The sequence below is a fragment of the Sphaeramia orbicularis genome, chromosome 7 (assembly GCF_902148855.1).
Source record: "Sphaeramia orbicularis chromosome 7, fSphaOr1.1, whole genome shotgun sequence".
Classification (NCBI taxonomy): Eukaryota; Metazoa; Chordata; class Actinopteri; order Kurtiformes; family Apogonidae; genus Sphaeramia; species Sphaeramia orbicularis.
This window is the reverse complement of record NC_043963.1, coordinates 13107400-13132914: the sequence shown is the minus strand read 5'-3', so window position 1 is coordinate 13132914 and position 25515 is coordinate 13107400. Positions and strand designations below refer to the sequence as shown.

Genomic DNA, 25515 nt, shown 5'->3' with positions numbered 1-25515 from the left:
TTTAGGTGTCCAAAAGCCAAAGTAATACATGCATAAACCTGACATGACGGCTAGTTTTTAAACAGTTTTTATTCCTTCGCTGGATTATTTAATTGATGCGTGATTTTTTTTTTTTTTTTTTTGGGCGGGGGTGGGGTGGTCCTTGTAGAAAAAATTCGCAGTTAAAGGGAAACTGGTGTCATGTCAAGTTTATGTCTGTTTGACTTTCCGGCACTTTGTGTAATCAAAAGTAACCTGTTCTTACAAAGTTATCGGAAATAGTTGATACAAAATCAGAGTTTGTACAGTTTATTTGCTACCTCAATTGGCACACTACACATGTCTATGGTATCCTTCTAACATCCATGGACCAAATCACACAAGAAAGATTCTACCGTACGTATCATGTTTAACACTGCACTTGGATCGAAACAGGACTGGAAGGGCTGCCGCGAACGTCTGGAAATGTGAAGATGCCTCCCGCAGTTCGGTGAAAACATGTCCATCAGCAACTAAACTAAACGAGGTGAGACGAAATTAAATGAAAAAAATGAAAGTACGTATCTAGAGCAAAAAAACAAAAATTTTAGCTGATTTGCTGTGAAACCTCAATGTACTGTTCGTTTTATTTCTACTTTAATGATAAATACTGTTCGTTTCCTTAAAAAGCCTCCGAAATCTGATTCAGGATCAGATTCGGTCTAATTTTTCACCGACCACTTCGTTCTGGACGTCAACATCGATCATTCTAACGTTTCTATCCACTCAATTACTCAAATGCAATTCAATAATGCAAGTAATTATCATGCAAATGTATCTCAAATACTAGTTTAATCCTGCGACTAGACTCAGGCTGTGTCTGTTTACTCTATGTGCCTCTACTCGGACCTGCTGTTATATCCAGACGGATTCGGAAGCGTATCTAAGGCTACGTTCAGACTGCAGACAAATGTGGCCCAAGTACGATTTTTTTCAAAGCCGACCCAGGCCGCTTTCACATGTGGTCCTAAATCCAATACGTATCCAATATTATTTAATGCGCATTTATCCCACTTTTACATCATTAGTTGCTTTTCCATTGAAGGTCTGCGCAAAACTTTACTGATATTTACTAAATGTCGCAAAAACAGAAGTGCGTAATGTCAGTTTTTCCATTAAATCACAAATGCGATGATTTATTTATTTATTATCACGAGATGACATGAGAAGTCATTCCATAAACATGGCGACAAACGTAAATATGTTGATTTACAGATATATTCCTTATTATTATATATTACCCCTCTATCCTGTACTAAATTAAAAAATTATACGGTTTCCTGGTGTTTCTTTTAAAACTCTTCTTATTCGCTTGTTGTAACGTCCGTCAACATCCTTTTTTTTTTTTTTTTTATCAGTCACATGACTCTAGTTGCAGAAACAGATCTTTCCATTGCAATTTTGTGGGATATAGAAATTGCGCTACACCCGAAAAACCACCTCTTGCCAGCACAAAAACTTTCAATCGAAAAACGAGAGTTTTGGCGAAATTGTTGTTTTTCGTAAGGTACATTTTTATGCACAAGTTACATTTGCGCAATCTGATGATCAATGGAAAAGCGACTAGTGTTATTTTTGGGGTTTGTTAAATAGAGTTAAAGTATCTTCGTCCTCATATTCTACAGAACTAAAAAGCATGGATGAAAACCTCATGTTGTGTTCGGTGTAGAGTGTCCTTATGTGGTTTCTTGGTCGTGACATTGATGATGCTGCTAAATTATTATGCGAAAGTTTTAGTCGCGCAATTTGAGGGTCAATGGAAAAGCACTATTGAAATGCGACAAATATTACAATTCTGTGCCGAGACGAGACGCGTTCATATTTACTTCTGTAAACACAGTGCGTGCCTGCGTGGTCACGTATTACATCACTTCAGGGTCGCCTTCAGTTCACACTCAAAACTAATAGAAGTCGCATTTAGTGTGTCATATGAACGAGCACCCAAAAATCCGAACTGAGCATTAAAACCTGCTGTCTGAACGTAGTGTAAAAGGCTGACAAACAAGTAGACGTGGACTCGCTCTGAAACGATTCCCCCATTTATACCAGTTATATAAATAGAATTCACAGCTGTAGAGGAATCATCGTAAAACACCGAACATGACGCAGAAACTCTCATCGTGTTCTTGCATAATCTTGGCCGCCACCCACACATCATGTTGAATACGTTTTACAGTTTGATCCGACAGGTGAGACAAGAAAAGGGAAGTGTTTCCTTGGTTTCTGTCAAATCAAACAACAACAACAAACCCAACCAGAGGGACTTGTGTTCACAGCGTTATCGCCTCGAGACTGGAACGTCAGCAGCGTTGCCAGATGGGAAATGGAGGATCAGATTTAGACCAAAACGATCAAACAAAGAGATCTGCAGTGAGTACATGTACTACTGGTATGTGTAGCTTCTAAGTAACTGTATCAATGTTGACGTTCACCATCAGACGTAGAATTAATGTTTTTAACTATTGTGGGAAATTAACCCTTAAAGACCTAAACAGGCGCCAGTGAACAAAAGCATCTACTGACCTAAAACGGTTAACTTTGGTATCACTAACTCTATTAAAACAGTAAATAATTCAGATAAAATCCAGTTTTTCCACTTTTCACTCATCAGATATGACCCATTTGGACATTCAGAGGCTCATGGAAACATCTTTTACAACATTGATCTGTAAAATGGTGCCTGTTTTTAGATTCAGTAAATGAGATTTTGCTGAAAAAAAGTCACTGTTTCTTAGTTTTTCTCTGTTTTGATATAATATCCTTTAAATTTACTCTGAGCCTCTATGAACATCTACATGATCGGTAAATTTAATGTAGGAAAACACCTGATTTTCACTGAAAAAATGCAAAATGTCGAGGATAATATAATAAATGGTGATAAACCCCTTGGAAAAGGTCACTATAATAGTTCTAGATTTTTAATGCTTCACCTACAAAGACTGAAAGATATATTTCCAACTACCATAGCGTGGACCTTCTGAAAACATACTTTTTAAATATAGGAAAATACCTGCTTTCCACTGAAAAATGCAAAATACTAAGAATTAAACTACAATAAATGGTGTTAAATCACTTTGAAAAGGTTAAATTAGGAAAAAAAAAATTGGAAGTCACCACAAAAATAGTTATAGGTCTTTAAGAGTTAAAATTACAGTAGATTATCACTATGCTATGTGTAAAAAAAAAAAAAAAAAACACCTGCAGAAATTACAGTGCACATCTGGCAAAGCTGCTCACGGATAAAGCCTTGTTTGTTTATTTACCTGGATACACAAATGTAAAAAAATCCAAAATAGGACCAGGGTCGTGTAGTCCAACGGCATATTTAAAGACATTAATTGACATTCGTTTGACCTTTCAAGATCATTTTAAGTCAAAGGTTGTGTCATCAATCCAGTTGTGATACTAGTATATTTCGTCATATTACACATGCTGTTAATTTTGGATTTAGACTTTAGAAAAACTTTTTGTAGAACTGACTTTTTTCATGTTTCTTTCCCTCTTTGCTTCTACATGTTTTTAGCTGGATAGCCAAAAATCTACGGTCTGGGTTTAACCTTTCAAGGTTAAAGGTCATGGCACCAAATGAAAGCCTATATCGACAGCCAGAATACAAAACCTCCTATCTGAAAAAATCATTCTTTCAGGAAACAAAAAAAATTATTTAGTTTTATTATAGTATGGTCTTTGTTAAAGATATCCAAGCATATTCTTCTGTTGTCAGACTCTCTTTCTATATTATGTGTTAGCAATACATGCTAGGTATTTATGCCTCCCAAAGTGCAGTCCATTTAATGCGACAACTTGAAATCTAAAAATCTGCAGAAAGGAGGTTTTGTTTTTTGGCCACTGATATGTGACTTATTATCTACTGCCATTAGTAATTATATCAATATGTTCAACTGTCTTCAAGTTATAGCACTTTGAAATGTGTCCCATTATAAACCAATGGGGTTTATAAATTTAAAAAAAAAAAAAAAATCATAAAAAAATTCAAAGATCAATATTTCCCAATTCTCTGAGCAAACTTAGTAGACCTTACCCCAAAGATGTTCCACAACAAATATCAAGTCATTCTGACTGATGGTTTCTGAGAAAATTCTTGAAAAATTGTTGACCCTTTGGGCTGTTGGACTTAAAAAAAAAAAAAAAAAAAAAAGATAAAGCTGCTGTCTTTACAGAAGCAAAGCTAAATGTAAAGCATGAATCTTCTCATTCCATAAGCACGTTCTCTTATCCTTTATGCAACATCACTCATAACATTGTGATATTCTTCAGTGTAAATGACAAAAGTGCACAGATTATTAGTTAAAAAAACACACACACACAAAAAAAAAAAAAAAACACCTTCTGAACTCTTTCTTTAACCTTTAGGAACAGTCGAACAGGAGCTTTGAGAACTAACCTGAGAGGTTTGCAGGGAATTGACTTGGATTATCTCTATAGTTGTTCCAGATGTTTGTAATTCTGGTCAGTACTGTCCACCAGTCAAAGTCCGTAAAGAGATGGAGGTGTTATTTTGCATCGAACCGCTCTGCAGAACATGAATGATTCCTGTTGCAAAGAAACAGCTGATTAGCTCTGAATACAATGGTTTAAAGGAGTCCAGGTGGATCGGGGGTGTGTGTGCATGTGTTGAGTGAGCGCCGGCGGCTGTAGTCGGTCTATCAGGAGGGATGGTGGGTGGCAACTTCACGTCGGGCGGGCACTGACACGTCTAGTCCAACGGGGGGCACTGTCGTCTCGACTAAAATCAGGACTGTGGAGAAGGAGGAGGAGACAGAAGAGACGGAGGAGCAGTGAGTTCTGAGGCTGAAGCTGATTTGGTCATTTGGCAGAGACTGAAAAGGAAACACACTGAGACCAATAGACTGTAAAACAAGCTTCAGGCCTGTTGGATGATCCTTTATCTGATGTGATTAACAGACGATCAGCAGAATATTCAGCCTAACATTTCAGAGAATAACTCAAATGTTCTGTTTGTTTATTAGGATTAATCTGCACAATCAGAAATATTTAGTCCAGGGTATCTGCAGGTTTGATGAAGCTGAATTTATCACTATTAGACTTTTTCAACAAATAAAAAATACTAAAATATGCTAAAATACAAATACATGTACTAAAATACACAAATGTACAAAAATACAGATAAAATATCCTAAAACACACATAAATGTACTAAAATACTAAATAAAATGTACTAAAATATGCTAAAATAGACATAAATGTACTAAAATCACATAAATGTACCAAAATACAAAATAAAATGTGCTAAAATGCACAAAATATACTAAAATATATACAATAAATTGGCTTAGAGTCTGGTTTTGACCAACTCTATATATAAAGTGTCATGAGATAACTTCTGTTGTGATCTGGTGCTATATAAATAAAATTGGTTGATTGATTTGATTGGTTTTCCCCTGTAAGTCGCTTTGGAAAAAAGCGTCTGCCAAATGCATAAATGTAAAATATAAATGTAAAATACACAAAAAAATAAGCTAAAATACAGAAAAAATAAGCTAAAATACACATAAAATGTACCAAAATGTACAAAAAGTATGCTTAAATACTCTTAAAATGTATTAAAATACACTAAACAAACAGGGTAACTGCAGGTTTTCTTAAGCCAAACTTATGACTAAGACTTTTCAACAATTACAAAAACTATACTCAAATGTATGGGTTATGGCTGACCTAATGCTAAATGTTAGCTTGTTGAAATATGTGTGTAAATAAGATAATAGTAAGATAATAATAAAATAAGTGTAAATTCATTAGGTTAAGTTAAATGATGTGAAATCAGGTAAAATCTGTAAAAGTGGGTTAAAGTCCATATGGTTAAAAATCACCTAAAAAGGGTCGGTTTGTTTTCATGCATTTACTTTTCTGTTTAACCTGAGATAACGTTAGTATTAATCTACTGATCTGTGCTCGACTGATAGAGTCTGTGATGACTTTAGCGAACTGATTAAAGATCGTTCTTAGTCCAATCTGTCCTTTTTCCGCTGCACACTGACTAATAAAACACTACAGAACAGTGTATTTCCTGTGTTTCCTTTTCCCTCATTTGGAGTACAGATGTCACGTTTACCTCTGACGCTCCGTGTCGCTCCTCAGTGGACGACTCCGTTTCTCTGACGACCACCGCCTTGGTCACCTGCATGTCCGGATGCTGCTGCTTGGCCTCCTGTATCGCTATAGCCAGAGCCTGAGAGCAACAAAACACAGCCTTTACACTCACAGAAAAAAAGGATTCTAACCCTAAATGGTTTCTTAGACGACGAAGAGTATTTAACGTTAAATGAACATGGGTTAGTCAGATGAGCTGTAATGAAAAGATATAAAACAGATCTTTACTGAACAAGTGAGACTGTAAAAGAATCCGAAATGAGTCTGAAGTGGACAGAGAAATGCACTGGAAAATAGAAAGCTCTTTTTAGAACAGCTTTAGAGTGAAATTCAATGCCAACTCCATGGTCACACTAACAAAAGTAAAACAGAAAATACAAATTCATCCTATAATGGGTGAGGTCACAGATGGACAGTCCACTACTGTTTGATTCATAACTTTTTAAGACAAATATTACACATAATTGTCAGATCATATGCATCAGATTGCATATGACCACTGAAGACTAAGAGTGTGTATTGGCAGGAATCTGGTGATATGATACGATATATCACGATATATCATGATACTGTTAAAAAGGCGATTTTTTTTTTTTTTTTTTTTTTTTAATGATTATTTCCTTGAAGAATTGAATTGCAGAAGAAACATGCACGAATACTAAATACATTTTATTTGATCAGAACAGGATCTAATGTTATATCACAAAATGTTCCTGTGTTCAAACTTAAATGATGTTTTACAGACATTACAGTTTAAGATCCTGTTCATAACATTATTTTAGTACAATTCCAACACAGGAACTAACATTAGAGTAGACAAGTGTTAAATAATAATGAATAAAATATAAACAAAAAAGAAAAACAAATATGAACCTCTACAATATCTGCATTTGAATAAATACCTGAAAATATCGATACAGTATTGTGAAATGAAACATTGCGATATATTGCAGAACCGATATTTTCTTACACCCCTACTGAAGACACCTTTCAGTATATGTTAAATCCAACAGGACACATGGTTATTTGTTGCCAGAACAAGACAAATACTTCACAAATCTAGCGGCTGAACATGTAAAACAGTTATTAATAACAATTCAATGTTGAGTAAAATTTAGTAACAACAAATCTCTGAAGCATTTTGTAGGTCTAGAAGGAAATATAAGGAAAATTAACCTTTAAGACTGAATTAAAAGGTGAAGTGCAATATTTATGTCAATATAATCAGAGTTTACTCATCTAATCTAATGCACATGCAAACACACTCAATAAGGTCTAATCATTCGAACACACGTGGTCCTCCGGTTAATAGACTCAGCTGCATCTGTGTCAATAAAGCGCCTCCGACTGCATCGTATTAAATCATACATCTGTGCACGGTGAATTAAATTTACAAGGTAAATATTTCAGTGCCAGCCTGTGTAACTACAGCTGATCACATACGCCACGTTTTAAACTACAGATGAGCTTCATATGGAACAGAAAAATCAGATCTGATCGCATATGATCACTCAGGACACCTCTGTGGATATGTTAAACCCAGTAGGACACATGAGAACGTATATGTGAAATGTTGTAATTACATCTGAACATTGTACGTGTGCGCTCATAGAAGACAATTATTATCTTCAGAACATTACGGTTAAAGTTTGGAGTGACTTCATGTACACCAGTAGGAAACACCGACTTGTTAAGTGTATTTTAAACCTTTTGGACTGTTTCCATTGAATTGTTTAGATATCATTTAGATTTTCATCTTTCTTTGGGAAAAAATAAACAAATAAATGAATGCAGATTACACATCATTTAAATGTTTATATATAAAAATATTGCAGGTAGGAATGTGACGATATGAAAATTTCATATCACGGTTATTGTGACCAAAATTATCACGGTTATCATTATTATTGTGGTATTGTTGAAATTGTGCTCAAAATGTTGAAAAAGTACTGATACACACACTAAAATAATTCAACCAAGTTGTATTTGGAAAAAAACACAAAAATTGGCACAATGCACTTTCTGTTTGCAGAAACATTCAAGTATTAACCCTTAGTGGTCTGAGCCTATTTTGGCCATTTTCAGTACTTTTGATTTTACCATTATATACTACATAAACAAATGTTTACTATACCCATGTTTGGTATCTTTTTTTTTTTTTTCAGCACAACTTCATTTATATCATCTGCCTATTATTTTTTTCACTTTAACCAACTATTTCAACACAAAAGGACAGAAAACACAAAAAATATATAAAATCCAATTTGAAAAATGTATATAATTTATTGCATAAATAACACAGAGATGCTTAACGAACCTTTTCAAAGACTTTGAAAGTGAATATTGGTTCCAAACATTAGGTATATAAACTTAAAATTGTAATAAATTAAAACTTTACTAAAATATTTGACATAAAAGCATAGCTTTACATAGGTGGTTTCTCCGGAAAAGTGCGGTAATCAAACACGGTTATCATGATAATTAGAATTTCAACGGTAATACTAACAGTTGACAATTTTACCGCAGTTTATTGTTATACCGGTAATTGTTACATCCCTAATTGCAGGTTTGTGCAATTATATCTGTTAAATACAAACAAATGCAAGTGTTTCCTTCTTTACAGGAGGCTGAATACATAATGCTAATATAAATAGAACATAATGATATACTGAGCTAAATATTGCACTTGACCTTTTTAATTTACTCTTTAGGGTTAATTTTGCTTATATTTCCTTCTAGACTAACAAAATGCTGAAGAGATTTGTTTTTATTAAATTTTACTCAACAAATAATTATTATTACCCCGCCCCCTGAAGGGAAGGCAAGGGGTATTGTTTTTGGTTCGGTTTGTTTCTTTGTTTGTTTATTAACACTCTAGCAGTAAAACTATTGGTTGAATTCATACCAAATTGGGTTTATAGATTGTCAGTGACCCAGAATAGATCTCATTACATTTTGGGAACAGTAGGTCAAAGTTAAATTTTTTTTAATGAATTTTTAAAATCCCCCCCACACACACACACACACACATACACACACATTTACTTATAATGGGTGAAATTTCAAATGTCTGTAGCAGCAAAACTATTGGTTGAATTCATACCAAATTTGATTTATAGGTTGTCAGTGACCCAAAATAGATGTGATTACATTTTGGGAAAAGTAGGTCAAAGTTAAAATATTTTATTATTTTTTTTCTCCTATTTACTTATAATGGACGAAATTTCACATCAATAAAAACATCAATTTTGTTTCAGTTTACTTCAGACTTGGCACATATATAGAGGCAATTGATATGTTGACATCAGCTGGGTCGAAGCTAAAATAAGCTACAATATGTGCGAGGGGTGGGGTTTGTTGTGCCTGGCACCACTTGTTAGTAACCGTTTTATGTTCAACCTCTAGATTTCTCAAATATTTGTCTTGTTCTGGCAACAAATAACCATCATGTGTCCTGTTGGGTTTAACATATACTGAAAGGTGTCTTCAGTGATCATATACAATCTGATTTTTCTGCTCCATATGCACATAAAGAAGCTCATCTACAGCTTAAAACATGGCATATGTGATCATCTTGAGTTGAAGAGGCTGGCATTGGAAATGTTTTCCTTTAATTCACCGTGCACAGACGTATGATTTAATAGAATGCAGTTGGAGGAGTTTGTGTTTGTGCATATGTTCTAATGATTAGATCTTATTGAGTGTGTTCACATGTGCATTAAATTAGATTAGTGAGCTCTGAAAACAGACTTGTCTTGTTTTAGACCTTAATGTGGGTAGACTTCAGATGTCCTTTCAACGCATTTTATTTACACAGTTTCTTCGATTCTCACTCAATAGTAAAATCAGCCATTTTAACTTTTGTGCATATACTGTAATATTGCAGGGTTCCAACAGGTATATTTAAGACTACTTAGAACAGACTTTAATGCTCATTTCACAGCCATACTGGCAAAAAGTTGTGACTCTTAATTTACTCCAATGCTTTGATTCTGACCTTTTGTGTCATTTCTCACCGGGGGATGCAAAGTTAGCGATAATTTGTTCCTAATTTCAATATAAATTGATGGGTTGGAAAGGAGTAGACTAACATTACTCTGTAATGTTTGGACATTTCCCAGGCACATTTAAAAACAATACAGTGAACAAGTTTATGGCAGCATAACTTAGTACCTATCAGACCAAATTTAATACCTTATCATCCACATCTGGAACAAACTACCAGGAAACTGCAGGTCTGCTGAAACTCTCTGTTCTTTTAAATCAAGGTTAAACACTCATTTGTTTACAGCTGCTTTTGATTAGACTAGTTTTTTCAGCTCTAATGCCTGCCCTGCAACTCACCATTTTAACTGTCTTGATTGATTTAACATTAAATTCTTAATTTTAATCAACTGTTCCTTAGTCTCACTGCATTTACAACACTGTGTGGAAATCTGGGGCAACAACTACAAGACCTCACTTTGGCCACTAACTATCATTCAAAAAGAGCAATGAGGATCATTCACAACGTTGGCTACCAGGAACTAACAAAGTCATTATTCTTACAGTCAAAATTACTCGAATTTTACAGACATTGTGGATTATCAAAGAGCTCAAATAACGTACAAAGTTAAAAATATGTTACCAATAAATATACAGAAATTATTCAGTATTCATGGGGGGAGGGGTATAATTTAAGGGGGAAAATTAAGTTTAAAATTCACTTAATACGCACAACTAGGAAGCATTTTTGTGTTTCAGTCAGTGGGGCGAGACTGTGGAACAGATTCAATATAGAGTTAAAGCAATGTCCAAGCATGAAAGAATTTAAAAGGTGTTGGGTATCACTGGGGGTTATAAAGATGGACAAGTATGTGGTTTGTATATATATATATTTGTGTGTGTGTGTACATGTGTATATATTTGTGTTATTGTATTATGTGTTTCTGTAAATCATATTTTATTTATTACCTCCGCCAAGGAGGTTATGTTTTTGCCAGGGTTTGTTTGTCTGTCCGTTAGTGTGCAACATAACTCAAAAAGTTATGGACAGATTTTGATGAAATTTTCAGGGTTTGTTGGAAATGGGATAAGGAAGAAATGATTAACTTTTGGGGGTGATCGGGGGTGAGGGGGGCCCACGGGGGGGGCCCACTGATCAGCCTTGGCGGAGGTCTGCGCTCTCCGAGTGCTTCTGGTTCAGAATAATATAAGGCCAGAAACCAAATTATTTAATAATAAGTATCAGTCATATTATAGTATATTGTATAGATACGCTTAGACTAGGAAGGCTATTATTGTTATTAATTATATAAGGAGAAGGGGTGGGAGTTTATCAGTTATACTTCTTCTCACTCCTTTTCAAATATGTATTATATGTCTTATGTCAAAGTGTTTTGTTTATTTAGTTTCTTCTGTTTTGGCTTTCATATTCCAAATAAATACATCAATCAGTCAATCAAGACTGTTTTTAGCTTTTGTTTTAACTGTTCCTTATTTGTTTTAATTTCCTTCTTTATTTTTATCTTTTCTGCACTCTTCTCTTGTTTATTTTAATGTAATTTTATGCCTTTGTAAAGCACTTTGAATTGCCTTGTGTATGAATGGTGCTATATAAATAAATTTGCCTTGCCTTACCTTTTAAAATACTTTTTTTTAAAATATTAAATGCCGATTTGCAAATTCAAGACTTTTAAGTCTTTCTAAGACCCCGTGAGAACCGTGTATTATCAAATTTATTCTCTTAGGCTACATCCGGACGACAACGCCCATGGTATTTTTCTTTTATGGATTCTAAAAGTTTGGCATCCATACACGTATCATTTCAAGAAATATATCAGTGTCCAGATGGAAAATGGGAAAACTGGGTTAAAGCGGTGTAATACGTATGTCACACCTATATGTGGCACAGAAAACACTAAGATCACAGAAGAATACAGGGTCCGGGTCACCCTCCTAGCAGGACACCGTGGTGGATTTAAAAGTATCTGACGCGTGTATCTGTTTATGCTCCGCTGATCGTTGCGTTGATGCAGCATTACCAGGTTTTGTTATAGTAGCGCTAATAAGTTTTCTCCCTCTGCCCACATGGTACTACGGCGTCACTGTTTCCAAAAAGTGGCGTTTAGCCTATCCACATGGCGACACGAGGGCGGTGTTGTGAGATTTTTCCGCTCTGGGACCCGTTCTCCAAAAATACTGTTTCAGGGCACCAACAACACCCATGTCATTTTGACAAAAGGCCGAAATGATATTAAACTTCTGCGTATTGACATAATTTGGTTGTCGTGTGTACAGGCTCTTAATCTGTGCTTGTGCTTCGTCTCACCTGTTCCTGGTCCACATCGTCATCTCCTGTGATAATGATCCTCTTCTCGATTCTGGTCTCTGAATATCCTCCTTTCACCGTCTACAACAGACCATTAAAGAAGGCGCCACATTTATCTGATTCAGATACAATAGCGGAGCGATTACGCAGGAGAATGTACCTTAATTGTGTAATAAATGACGTGCATTGTTAATTTAATTACAGCGTCATTACCTTGGTGACATGAGTGGTTGCTGAGGTAACATTTTCCAGGATCGGTGACCCTGACGACTCTCTTCCGAAACTGCTCATATGAACCTGAAAAAGCAGAACAACTCCATAAAAACACACATGCACACACCCGTACGGATTTAAGAGACATTAACACAGGTTTTTTCGATGTTACAACCCTTGAATAAATCCATGTATTCAGTCTTTGTAAGTAGGTGTTAACCCTGGAGACCAGAGTTAACGCAGAGTGAGTTAAAATTGGAGAGGTCCTGCTGTTCCTACTCACCGGGGAAACACTCTGTCTCGTAGAATATGAAACCTCACTCAGACTCGTGATACCATGATCCTGAAGCAGAAAGAAAAAAAACACCATGTAATTTATTTTCAGTAATGGAAGAAATACTGAAATATCACACTGTGAAAATATGACACCGCAAGCAAATGTTCTGTAATTTATATATTTAAAGCATTATATATAGTATTCCTACTTTATAATATTAAATGACCTATAATTATCACTAGCATAGTCCGAATAAAGATCTCTGAAGTTGTTTAAATATATACTGTTACACCAAACAGCCAAGAAAGACTGTTACGGATTTCATGTTCAGAGTTACATATATATATATTTTTTTAACAATATATTTATTAACATCTTTTATATATAGCACATACACTTGTAAATATAAACACATGTAGACGTGTACCTCCCTAACTGCAACATTAGAAGTGTTACAAGTAAAAACAAAAAACAAACAAACAAAAAAAAATACAAATAAATACACATACACATCACAAACTTTTCAGCCATAAACATTTGTGCACAATTTAATGCCCTGTTACAATTACGGGTATTTGAACTCATTAACCCTGTTGTAAGGTTTACACAACTGAATACTTATTCCTCCTCATTGTCATTTGCTAAGTCAACACCTTTAACAAATATCTTAAGGTTTCCATATCTTTTCAAACATATCCTGCCTTCCTTTTCATATGTACGTCAGTCTCTCCAAAGGAAAAGTTGTCAACATTTGCTTCACCCAGTACGTAAATACTCTGCCTGCTGGTCTTTTTCCAAAACATTGCAATGGATGTTTTGACATGTAAAAGACACATATCTATTAATATTTGTTCACTTTTGTTGTATTTATGACCTTGTGGGTGAAGTTCTAAAACAAAAAGTGCAGGATCCATTGGAATGATTTTCAAAGTAATTTTTTTTCTATTGCCGTTTTGTTTGGAGTTCTGTTTAATATTGATTGACCTGATCTGTGAACTCCACAATGGTGGTGGTGACCTCCGACCCGTTGGGCTGGGTCTCCGTCCGGACGTCCGTCTTCCTCACGGTCGGCGTGGGCATGACGTCGCTGGCCTCCCTGCTCAGCGGCGTCACGCTGGGCACGCGACCGCCATCTCTGTGAAACTGATCCCTGTCGATGGACGAGGACACCGGAACCGACCTCTTTGGTTTTTTGGGGACTACGGGCTTGAAAGAAACCAAATACGAGTTAAGGATGACAGGGTTCCTACAGGTTTCTACAAGTTCAATAAAGACTTTTTTAAGACTGTTTAGAACAGAATTTAATGCCGTTTCCCTCCACTTGTGTCAACCAGGTCCAACAATGATCTTTTCTCCAACAGCCATTACTAAATTTGCACTTCCCCAAGGTTACTTTTCACTTGCGACCTGTCCCTTAAAGTTCCCAAAGTCAGCTTTTTCGGGTGACTAACAGCTGCACGTTTGGCTGAATGTTCTGTGATCATTTCTAATCAGGGGCTGGAAAGCTATGAATAACCAGGGCTGGGTAAAATAATTCGATTTGATCAATTTTGGATCGATTTTATTTTAATTGTGTTATCAAGTAATAGCGGATGAGATCGATATTTCAGAACGAGACCAGATGTAAACTAATGTTATGAAGCAAGTTTGGAAGCACTTAGGGTTTATTTTAAAAAATAAATATTTACAGAGATAAAAGACAAACTATTTTTCAGATAAAACATATTTTCATTTTGTTTTACATTATTTTTAATACAAAAAGTCTGCATGTAACACGGTCAAAAGGACACAAAAATTACGCACTACCATTTTTTCGAATATATTTTTAATTCTCTCACAGGTACATTTTAGGAATCAAACTAATTATATAAGGCAGAGTGTTTCACAAAAATGACCGCTGTTGCAAAATCATTCGCAATTTATTTGTGTTTAAATGTGCAGGTTCTGCATGTAACGCGAGTGGACACAATGGGTTACGCGCGAAACCTGGAATGAGACTGAGATTCATGAAAGACCTGCATGTGTGGATTAGAAAAACCACTAGGTTCGTCAAATTTAACACCATGTCTTTATTTATAGCGGTATGAAAGGCCATTTCGAGTCGTGTTTTCCATATCAAATGCACTGACACCTAGGTAGCTTTTCCTGTCCCAATTTTGGTATTTTTGACCCCAATATTTTTAAAAAATTCATTAATTTTGGGATGGCTCAGAGCAAGTGTATAATTTTTTTTTTTGCATTTATCTAAGGTCATCATTAGGTACATCCTGGGGGGGAAATATGTCTAAATTTCTCTTTTATTATTGGGTCTAAAAAGCTGGAAAAGTGCCTGGTATCAAAATAAACCCAGTTTCATAGAAGCACCCAAATTCAAGACTTTTAAGACTTTTTAAGACCCAGCGGGGACCCTGGATTAAGCGCTTGATGACATTGAGAGTCTGTTAAAATAAAATCAAAAGGCTCAGAAAGATAAAAAGCATGAGCCACAGTACGAGCACGAGCCAGAGCTGTCATTTATTGTAAAAATAAAACATGAATGTGAAAAGACTGAGTGTTTTCCAACATCTGGTGCCTGATAAACAGCGCCATCATTAAATACTTTGGCTGTTTACAACTGCATTAGAGCCAGACCTTTTACTCCATTCTGTCTGCTCTTTTGTAAATCAGGAGCTTCAATAAATATTTAGCTTTCACACCCCGGATGTTTCTGCTGTACTGTTTGTTGACAAAGTCCTATACTCACAACAGAAAAGGCGCAGCGGACTCTCCCCAAATAAACACATCAAACCCTGCCACAAACACCCGGGTTGTGTTTTCTTCTTCTTTTCGCTTAAACACAGTGGAAATTATTCTATTTTCGTGCACTTTGGTCCTATTCATGCTGACCGGCGACTGCACAAATAAACTGGAGAGTGCTTGAAGAACACTCATGAACTCAGTGGTTCGCTTTGGCAGCTGTTGTCGCACATTGTTAGGAAAGTGGTTGAGACTTAGAGGGTGGTATAGAAGTGTTCGAAGAAAGGCCGTTTATTCTTCTAGTCCTGCTGAAACACTGTCTGAACTATTTTCCTATAATTTACACTCTTAGCTGTGGTTCCCTGGGGTAAAATGTTTGGAGCAGTAAAAATCAGTGTATGATGCAAAGATTGGTTTGATTTTGTTCTCATTTCTACAGAGCTGCACTGCAGAAAGAACAGATGAATATGCATATTTTTAGGCAGTTGTTGTGCCTCAAAATAGCACAGTTGTCGCCTGTTTTAACAAATAGAACAGAGCAAAAACAGAGATTTCATCTGGGTCTGAACCAGGGGTGTTGAATATTCTACCTGTGGGCCAAAAGCTGCCGCCAAAGGGTCCAATCTGGACCGTGGGATGAAATTACACTGAAAATATGAACAGTCATTGGTGTCAGAATCATTTTAGTTCAGGAGCCACACACAGACCAGTTTGATCTCAAGTGGGTTGGACCAGTAAAATACCATCATAATAACAAGTCTAATTTTTATTACCTCCACCAAGAAACAGCAGAGGTTATGTTTTCATCTGGGTTTCTCTGACTGCTTGTCAAATAACTCAAAAAGTTATTGATGGATTTGGATGGTATTTTCAGGAAATGTTGATACTGGCACAAGGACCAAATGACTAAATTTTGGTGGTGATCCGAGTGCTTTTCAAGTTTCTCTTTGTTTTACTGTGAAATCGTCAAATGTGAACATATTAACATTTACAAACTATCCTTTCACAAAAAACAGGAATAACCTGAACAAATATGAACAACCTGAAATGTCTTAAGAGAACTAAGTGTACTTTTAACATTGCATGAAATGAGGATAATGTCAAAATTGGAGTAGAAGAATAATACTGTGCATTTAAACATACTCTCTTGGTGTTTTGGAAGGCAGTATGCTAAAATATTAGTACAGCAATAAATCAACAGGTACCAGTAAAACCACTGATATGTCTGCTGGGGAAGGTCCCTGCTTTTCTAAAAGAAAATGAGGATGTGATTAATGTTAGCAAGGAAAGCCATAATGGTCAAATGGGCAGGAGAAGACCCCCCCTTCCATTCCTGTGTGGAAATCAGTGATCTCAGAAGTTGTGATTCTGGTAAAACTAGAACACTATATTAATAAAAGGACACGTATTTTCCTGTAGAAATGGAGGAAACCACTGGAACTTTGTGGAGTGCAGTATTATTTGGACTTAAATACACAACATGATGGATATCTGTCACGGTTTGTTTCGCTTTCTCTGTCTTCCTTCTCACTTTGATTGTAAAGAAATAACATTCTTGATTCACATACTTATGTGTTTTATTTTACTATATGATATGCTATTGTGCAAACATTATGTACTACCTCAGTGTGCTAGTGATGTTGCACAAGTATACATTACATAAACCAGTCTTGTAGCATCATTGTAATTCTAATTTTAACCAAATGTTTTTTATTTTTGTTTGTTTATTGTTTATAAAGTTATCATAAAACTTGAATAAATAGAAATTGAAAAAAAAAAACGTACTCTCTTGGGATGCAATATAACGTGAACATAACATATAAGCTGAATAAGTGCAGTCACCTTACTGAATCACCTCAGTGACTTATTACTGATTATGACAATAGTAAACATGAACAACTTTAAATCCTTTAAGAAGTGCAATTTTAATATTATTTATCATATTAAAATTATTCCTGTTACTGCATATATACTATATATTTGCATCTTTGCAGATCTGCTGTGTCTAACTTGTAATGTACACGAGTAAATGATGAGCTCTAACATAATATTTTTAAAATTGCAATCAAATTTCAGGCTCTTCATGTTATTCACATTTTAAAAGGACTGCATGCAGATGTACACATTTTCATCATGTAATTTGACTTTTTTCACTTATTATTTCACAAACCCAGTTGACATCACAGCGGCTTGTATGTGGCCTCTGAACTAAATTGACTTTGACAGCCCCGGTCTAAACAATCGGCTCAGAACTTGGTCCTACCTGCACATCAGGCCTTTTGACTTCAGGCCGGACCTCCTCAGATTGGATTTGCTTGGCTGGGGGGCTGCTCATGGCCCCCCTTGACAGAGGAGCTGCCACTAAAGGAGGGAGCGGCGGTTCTGGGGGGGCCTGCTGCTGGAGCAGGTCGATACCCAGGCACAGACCTCCATCAGGAGACAGATCCCGCTCCCCCAGCTCAGTCATTCCCCTGGAGAACTCCTCCATCCCCGTCTGCAGGTCTGTGAGGACAGTGAAATCCACCTCTGCCTCCAGGCTCGATGTCGAGCTCACCGTGATACTGGAACATTTCCGCTCGATGCCCAGGTGGGTTTCCTTCAGGTAAAGGATCTCGTGGTCCTGGTCATCCTCTGAGACTGAGCCCAGACGTCTCTCCCATGGTTCCCTCTGTAGAAGACCGAGAAAAACCGAACAGAGATTTTATATAAGACACTAGAACAGTAAAATCAGCAGGAAAGGTTTTCTTTTCTTTATTGTTCTTTAAAGGAGCTATATCATCACTTTCCTAGAATAAGTGCCAAGTCTTTTTCTCAGGAAATATATATATATATATATATATATATATATATATATATATATATATATAAACTTAACCAGAAATTGAGTATTTCATAATTTAGGTTAAAAAAAAAAAAAGTCATTTTTATTATAAAAAAAAAAAAAAAAATGTTTTCAAACTAGCACTCAGCACAACACACCGTATTCTGGTGTCATCAAGTTTTCTTCAAAACTAATAGATCCTTATTTTAACAGTTGATAAAAATAACACTGTCTTACAATCTTCACATGCTACATCAGCTGATAGTTTATATTATAGCTCTGTTAGCTTAGCTCTGTTTTTAGACACAAAACAGCAACTGTAAAAGCGCAAATTACCGCCGTTTTCTGTGCAGTTTGTGTTGACAATAGCGGCACTAAAGTTGTTTCTTAATGGTTCTCATCATATCTCACTGCTCCCTTTAATGGCCACATAACCAAACCCATCACTGGAAATAACTTCAGTTCATATCTCTACAACACAGTACACTGGCATCATTCTTAGAACTTCAGAGCTCTTTATTCTAAACACTCCAATGGTAATTTTAGGTAATTTCTTATTATTTAAAGTAAAATATTACATGTAGCCTCTTTAAAGTAACTAATTTAAAGCACCTTTAGAGTGTTTACAATAAATCTTATATCAAAAATGTCAGTTCATTGTACTGCAGATGATGTGGCCAACTCACTACTCCGTCTAGTGTTCACAATCCCTATTTCTCATGGTGTAAATAAATTCATTTCAACTCTTTATTCAACACTAATGATAATTTTAGGTCATTATTTAATATGTGAAAATAGAAATACTACATATAGACCCTTCGTACAGGTCACAGTATCATACAAAGCTAAAGGTTGTATTTTATAAGTACTTGTAGAGTTTAGGTCATATTATTGTAAATAGTTTCTTCCACTGTTTTCTTTACCAGTCGAGTCAGGACAGTAGTTTGAGCCTGGACCAGTTACCTCATATGCTTGGTTTTACTTACTGAAATGGGGCTATTGCAGGTTGTTCGCGCAACAAAAAACCCATCGTTTCTCTGAAGGCTCAGGATGTTTGAAGCCCAGAGGGTTATGCAGATATTTTTTATCATGCCTTCAGTGAATTCATGTTCATCTGTGGTGTATCTGCTTGGTTTGGTACTCTGACAGTTACCCCAATCCCAGCTGAACCGTGAAGACCCGACAGTGTTGGTGGTTGGTGGGTGGACGCCCTTCTCCTTAGTCCATATTCAACAAAACTGTTCTCAGACTGGCAAGGAAAATGACCCAGAACCCATCACTTCTGCTCTGGTTGAGAATCTGAACTACTTCCATCCAGTCTTAATGTTTTTGTTTACCTTTGTTACATAGCACTTCTAAATACCTTGTAATTTTGAGTATTTTTTGACAGTTTTCAAGGCCGGTGTAAAACTCGTTTGCCTGAAGGTAAGTCTCAGTGTCTGCTTATGTCTCTGGCTGCAACATTTATTTTTACACTGAGGATTAAATATAAAAGCTTCATGAGTTCTTTAGTTCCTGTGTTTATGAAAATGTTGGAGTACTGTATAAATCGTATACATTTTAGGTTTTCAGATCCTGGTGCCTGGAACAAGGTTCAGTCTGAGCTCCATGTACAATCACTGATTCCTTTGACTGATTTTAACCCTTTATTGGGCAAGTGACTGTTTTTTATTACAACACAATGACAGCAACAGTTACAGTGAGGACAGTGAGTCAACAATCTCAGGTCCAATGTGGTCTACAGGGTCTGTAAGGTCCACCTCTGCATGAACAGTGAGTGTACCTGCTTTGTTAGGTACCATGAAGTAATGGTACTAATGTAAACAATGATGTTCAAAGTAGGGATGCAAATTAATTGAATTAATTAAAATTTAATCCATTAATCGTTGGTTGGCCTTATCAATCGATTAACGATTAATTGATAAGTGTGATTTTCCTGAGAACCTGAATTTTTCTTTCAGTGGGGTCTATAAGAATAAAAGCTAAATATTGTTTATATACTTCATGAAAAATGCATGTCATATTCCTTAATGATTGATTTATTGTACCATTGGATACACTATAGGCAATGGAGTAGAACTAAATGAATTCAAAAGAGAAATTCAATAAAATAAATGGGTCTGAAGAGGGGCAGTTTAGAAGAAATGAGCATTCCTGACTTTGCGGCACTGACATGATGGAGCAAGATTTCAGCTGAGATGCCATCCACCCACCCCCCCAAAGCAAATTCTTATCGACAATTCATTGATAGTCGACTAATTGTTTACATCTCTAGTTCAAAGGGATAATGTGTATGTTGACAGGTGTCTGGATCAGCACTTATGGGCAAGGAACCAAATATTGTAACCTCATTGACCTTGATTTTCTATGACAATAAAAAAAAAGAAAAATGTCACGAAACTCTTAGGTCCTCCGATAACACACCAGGGTTGAAATTTTGAATTTCTGAGTATTTTTATGAGTGCCCTATAAAGGGTTAAAGATAGCGTTAAAACTCTGGAATCAAGGCTGTTGATTTGTAAATGTTTCAACTAATTGTATGTATTTTCTGTGCTTTTATTATTGTAAAACTGTAATTATGTGACTATTCCTCTGGTCTTGGCCAGGTCTCCCTTGAAAAAGAGACCCCCATCTCAATGGGACCAACCTGGTTAAATAAAGGATAAATAAATTAATTAAATTAAAATCACATGACTGAATTAACACTATCATTATTACCACTATTTTGGTCAGTTTTAATTTCAATGTTCATGTCTGAGTCATGTTTGTATGTTTTGGTTGGATTGTAGAGATATGAACTGAATTTACGTCTAGCAATGGGCTGCAGGGTTTATGTGACCACTAGAGGAAGTAGTGAGTCACTCTGCCAAGTTGATGATGAGAACCAATAAGAAACAACTGTCAGGAGGACACTGTGTTCGGCTAAATATATAGGCACAAAACAGACTTTACTCATTGGGGTATTTTGAGAACATCTGATCAACAACGACCTTGCTGACAGTTAAGTAGAAAAAGCAGAAATGTCCAAAGTGTAAAAGAGTGGAGGAGTAAAAAAGAATGACTCACTGAAGCTTCGTTCAGAGGTTCTTCGTGGATGGCAGGAGTAGGAGGCGTCTCCTATAAAATAAAAACAAACAAACAAAAAAAAACATTGATATGCATAATATACATAACTTGTCAGTTTATAGTGTTTACTGACAATAACTACCAATATATAACAGATAATGTGTTATTATATAAAAAGAGCAGAGGAAAAACAGACAGTTAAGAGGTTTTCATTCAATAAAAGCATCAATTTTCAGAGTCAGAAAAAAAAAACACATTAGCCATGTTGATTAAAGCTTTGACTGATTTTCTTACTGCTTAGAAAAATCAGTCTTATTAATAGAAAAACGAAAACTTAATTCACCTAACCACTGACAGGACTTACAGTATGCTGAACACTCATATGAAACCTGCCACAGACCCTAAATCTTAAGGCTACTGTCAAAAGCATGCACAGAGGGTATATTTCACAGGTTGACATCATTTAAAATGACTGCAAGTGCAATGGTAATGCCATGCACTGAAGGGTAAGATTTGTAACAGTCTCTTTCTGGACTAAGGTATTCATATTCGTAAATGCAGCAGATATGAATGCCTGAGCCCTGAAGAGGTTTGGCAGCTCTGCAGCCTGTGATTACATCTAATCGACTTTTTCATTTTCTGCTGTAGCTACAGAGTTGCCAAGGCAGAACATTTAGCTCAAATGCCCTTCTCAGCCATTTATAGAAAAGATTCAAATTATGTAAAAAAAAAAAAAAAAAGAAGAGGTTGTAAAGGAAAATGGCGTAAAGGTCTTGCACTCCTTGCAACAGCTGCCACCTTTATTCTGTGAGGATGTTGGAAGGAGAGACCGGGTGTTAACGTGACAATTAAAGGTGGGATAAGAGGGGACGCCTGAAGCTTAAGCAATGGCAACTTTGCTTAAAGGCCCGCAGGGTTCTGAAATGGCCAAGCAGATGTCAAGCTTTGCGAAGGGGAACAAGGGAAAGCAATAAGCTTCCTGGGCCATGGACGTGAATTAAGTCGGTCAATGATGCGATGCCAAGGAACGTGAATTTTATTTTCTCATTCACAGCCACATGAGGTCTGAAGTATGTGAGTGTGCTTTTTTTTTTTTTTGAAAGGATGATAAAAAACAAGATTTGCACGACATCGCTTGAAGCTCATGCAATGCTTAATTTTCCGATGACTGACAAACAGGTTAGGGGGGCAGATGGTTTACCGCTTGCTTCCTCTTGCTGGTTTCTTGGCTCGGCGTCCTGTGGTGGATGTGGCTGTTGTCCATGTTGCCCGGCCTGTCTCGGGTCCATTGTGTTTTCAGGGGAAGGCTTCGAGGTGGAGCTGTTGGGATTCTGGAGCTAGAGAGGAGACTGTCTTTAAACTCTGTGTTATTTTGTACATCGTCCTCATGTAGCGAGCCCCCTCGGATCCACTGACTCTGTCCTGTCACATCCTTCAAGTCTCTGAGCTCCCTCTGACCCAGGAAATCGTTCCTAATCTGCTGATGAAGTTGTGTTGTGTTGTGCAGCTGATACGACGCTGCGGCTTCACTGTGATATTTTTCCTTAACATCAGCGGTGAATTGCAGTACAGCGTTATCGTCCGCCGTCCTTCCCGTCTCACAGGATGCATCGTTTGATTTTGCCCTTTGTACATCCCCAGTCGTACCATAGATCCCTCTATCAGACCGGCTTTCAGTCTGAGGGTTTACAAGCCCTTTGTTGTCTTTACTCAAAGACTTCTTAGATCTCTGTGGTTTGAGAGGAACTATTCTGGTGACTTCTGAGTGCGAGTTCCCTGTTTTGTTGCAGTCTTTTTCCCTCTTGGGGCTCGGGTCTTTTATTTTCCAAGCTTCACAATGCATCATGTCGCTCTCAATTCTGCTTTCGTTGCCCTTTGGGAAAGAATGCATTGCTACTGAATCTTCAAAGTTGTTGTGCTTCTCATGAATGTTCGGTTCGTACTGACGATCTCTCCGCTGTCCGTTATTAATTTCACTTTTCTTTTTATCAGGTACAGAGACATATCCATTTTCCTGGAAGCCGTTCTTTGCTAGTGCTTTATAATGTCCATTAGTGGGTAATATATCATCCATGTGTTTTTCCTGGTTCGGAGACATTCCCGTTCTCATTCTCTGAGAATCCCACGGTGTTTGGCCATTGTTCATACTCGCCTCATTCCATGTTTCTCTACCGACAGGAGAGGTCTTACTCTTTTCCACCTTAGAGTAAGAGTCCATTGCTCCATCATAAGGTTGCTTGTCAATCAATATGGCATCACCCATCGCCTATGTTGACATAGAGTAGACAGTTGCATTAGCTGAACTAGATACACTATTCTTCCATCACTGGCATCACTGTTATCCTATTGAAATACTGCAAATGATAACCCAGAATAAAAAAAACAAACAAAAAAAAAAACTCTGGGATCTATGATTTTTCATAATTTTCAATAAGGTCAAGTGGAAAATACGGTTTGACAAAGAAATAGAAGAGTACAAATGGCTGGAAAATCCAAATATTCAAGAAACTGGAATAAAAGCATTAAAATGCAGTAATAAAGTCTCCTCCTTACTGGTTTCCGTTCGGGCGTTCCCCCAGGAGGAGTCGCTGAGGAGAGGCGTTTCTCCCTCTGGGCCATCTTGCTGTTGGGTTGCCTCAGAGCTCTCTTCAGCTCATTGATGCTGGCCTGGTGCTTTTGTAGAACATCCTCTGGTTTATCCAGGAACTGCTGCTTACACCGTGAAGAGTACATCAAACAGAAAGAGAGTCAGCTTCAGTTCTTGATCCAAATCTGTCATTTCCAAAGAAAAACAAAAAGATAGACTTGATGTGACAATAAATATGGAGTTCTTGTCTAACTAGGTCTGCTTAGATTAGTTATGTTTTATTTTTGCTGTGTATATACGACACTGTGTAAGGCCATTTTCAGACTGGGTGTCAGAGTATGTTGGACCCCAAAGTCCACTTAGTTTTATCAATGTTCATGCAAACATTACATGCACGAGTACTGTCCCCAAGTCCGGTACCCAAGTTCTAACTACCACACATATGCATTTAGACCCAATCTGATATATGAAACAAAATTCAGGTTAAAAACAACTTCTATAAACCAAAGTGGTTATATTTAGTGTGACCACCCTCTGCAATTAACATGTCTTTAAGCCTTTTGTTCAGACAATATGAGATTTATGGCATCAATTACCCCGCCCCCCCAGGGTTTTTGGTTCGTTTTTTCTCTTTGTTTGTTTACACTTCAGCAGCAAAACTATTGGTTGAATTCATACTAAACTGGGTTTATAGATTACTAGTGACCCAGAATAGATGTGATTACATTTTGGGAAAAGTACGTCCAAGTTCAAAATTTTTATGAATTTTTAGAATCTTTTTTTCCCATTTACTTATAATGGCTGGAATGTGTCTATGCTGTCTATGTGCATGTTGACATCAGCACATGCATAGACATGATGACATCAGCTGGATCGATCTCAAAATAAGATACAATATGTGTGAGGGGCGGGGTTTGTTGTGCCTGGCACCACTTGTTTTCTGATGTTTTCTACCAGGTTTCATTCAATTTTCATGTCAGATGTTTCTAATTGTTTGTGCTGCTTCTTGTCATGGGGTCAAAGGTCACATTAAATAGTGATTTTTTAACCTTTACAACACATTTAGTTCAGGGTTTTTTTGTCTTTAAAGGCTGTGAACATATTTCCTCCATTTTCTTGATTTATCTTTCCAAAACAGAATGAGAAATAAATATTATGATCATTTCAACCTTGGAAAAACAAAAAAACTTTTGCACAGTGCTGTGTGTTTACTAAAGAAAATGTTCTACCTTTGTATGAAAATACACCTTCATTAATTACAAATTAGAGAAATTTCGCTTCATACTGGGAAAACTGGGTCAACAATGTCACACCCTATAGGTCTGATTTTGTTTTCACAAATCAATGATTGTGTT

The 25515-nt window shown here is 36.5% G+C and overlaps 1 protein-coding gene across 1 annotated transcript in view; it reads right to left on the bottom strand.

The window, feature by feature from the left end:
• Nucleotides 1–4189: 4189 nt before the first annotated feature.
• The window catches only part of LOC115423192 (band 4.1-like protein 1), an 86871-nt gene continuing 65545 nt past the window's right edge, over nucleotides 4190–25515 (bottom strand). Inside the window, exons 13-21 of the mRNA XM_030139942.1 lie at nucleotides 24127–24282; nucleotides 21574–21624; nucleotides 17950–18354; nucleotides 13935–14156; nucleotides 12957–13016; nucleotides 12674–12757; nucleotides 12461–12541; nucleotides 6113–6229; nucleotides 4190–4777 (exon numbers count right to left, since the gene is read on the bottom strand). Of these exons, the coding sequence (XP_029995802.1) occupies nucleotides 4772–4777; nucleotides 6113–6229; nucleotides 12461–12541; nucleotides 12674–12757; nucleotides 12957–13016; nucleotides 13935–14156; nucleotides 17950–18354; nucleotides 21574–21624; nucleotides 24127–24282 (1182 nt within the window). The 3' untranslated portion in view covers nucleotides 4190–4771. The remainder of the gene's footprint in view (nucleotides 4778–6112; nucleotides 6230–12460; nucleotides 12542–12673; nucleotides 12758–12956; nucleotides 13017–13934; nucleotides 14157–17949; nucleotides 18355–21573; nucleotides 21625–24126; nucleotides 24283–25515) is intronic.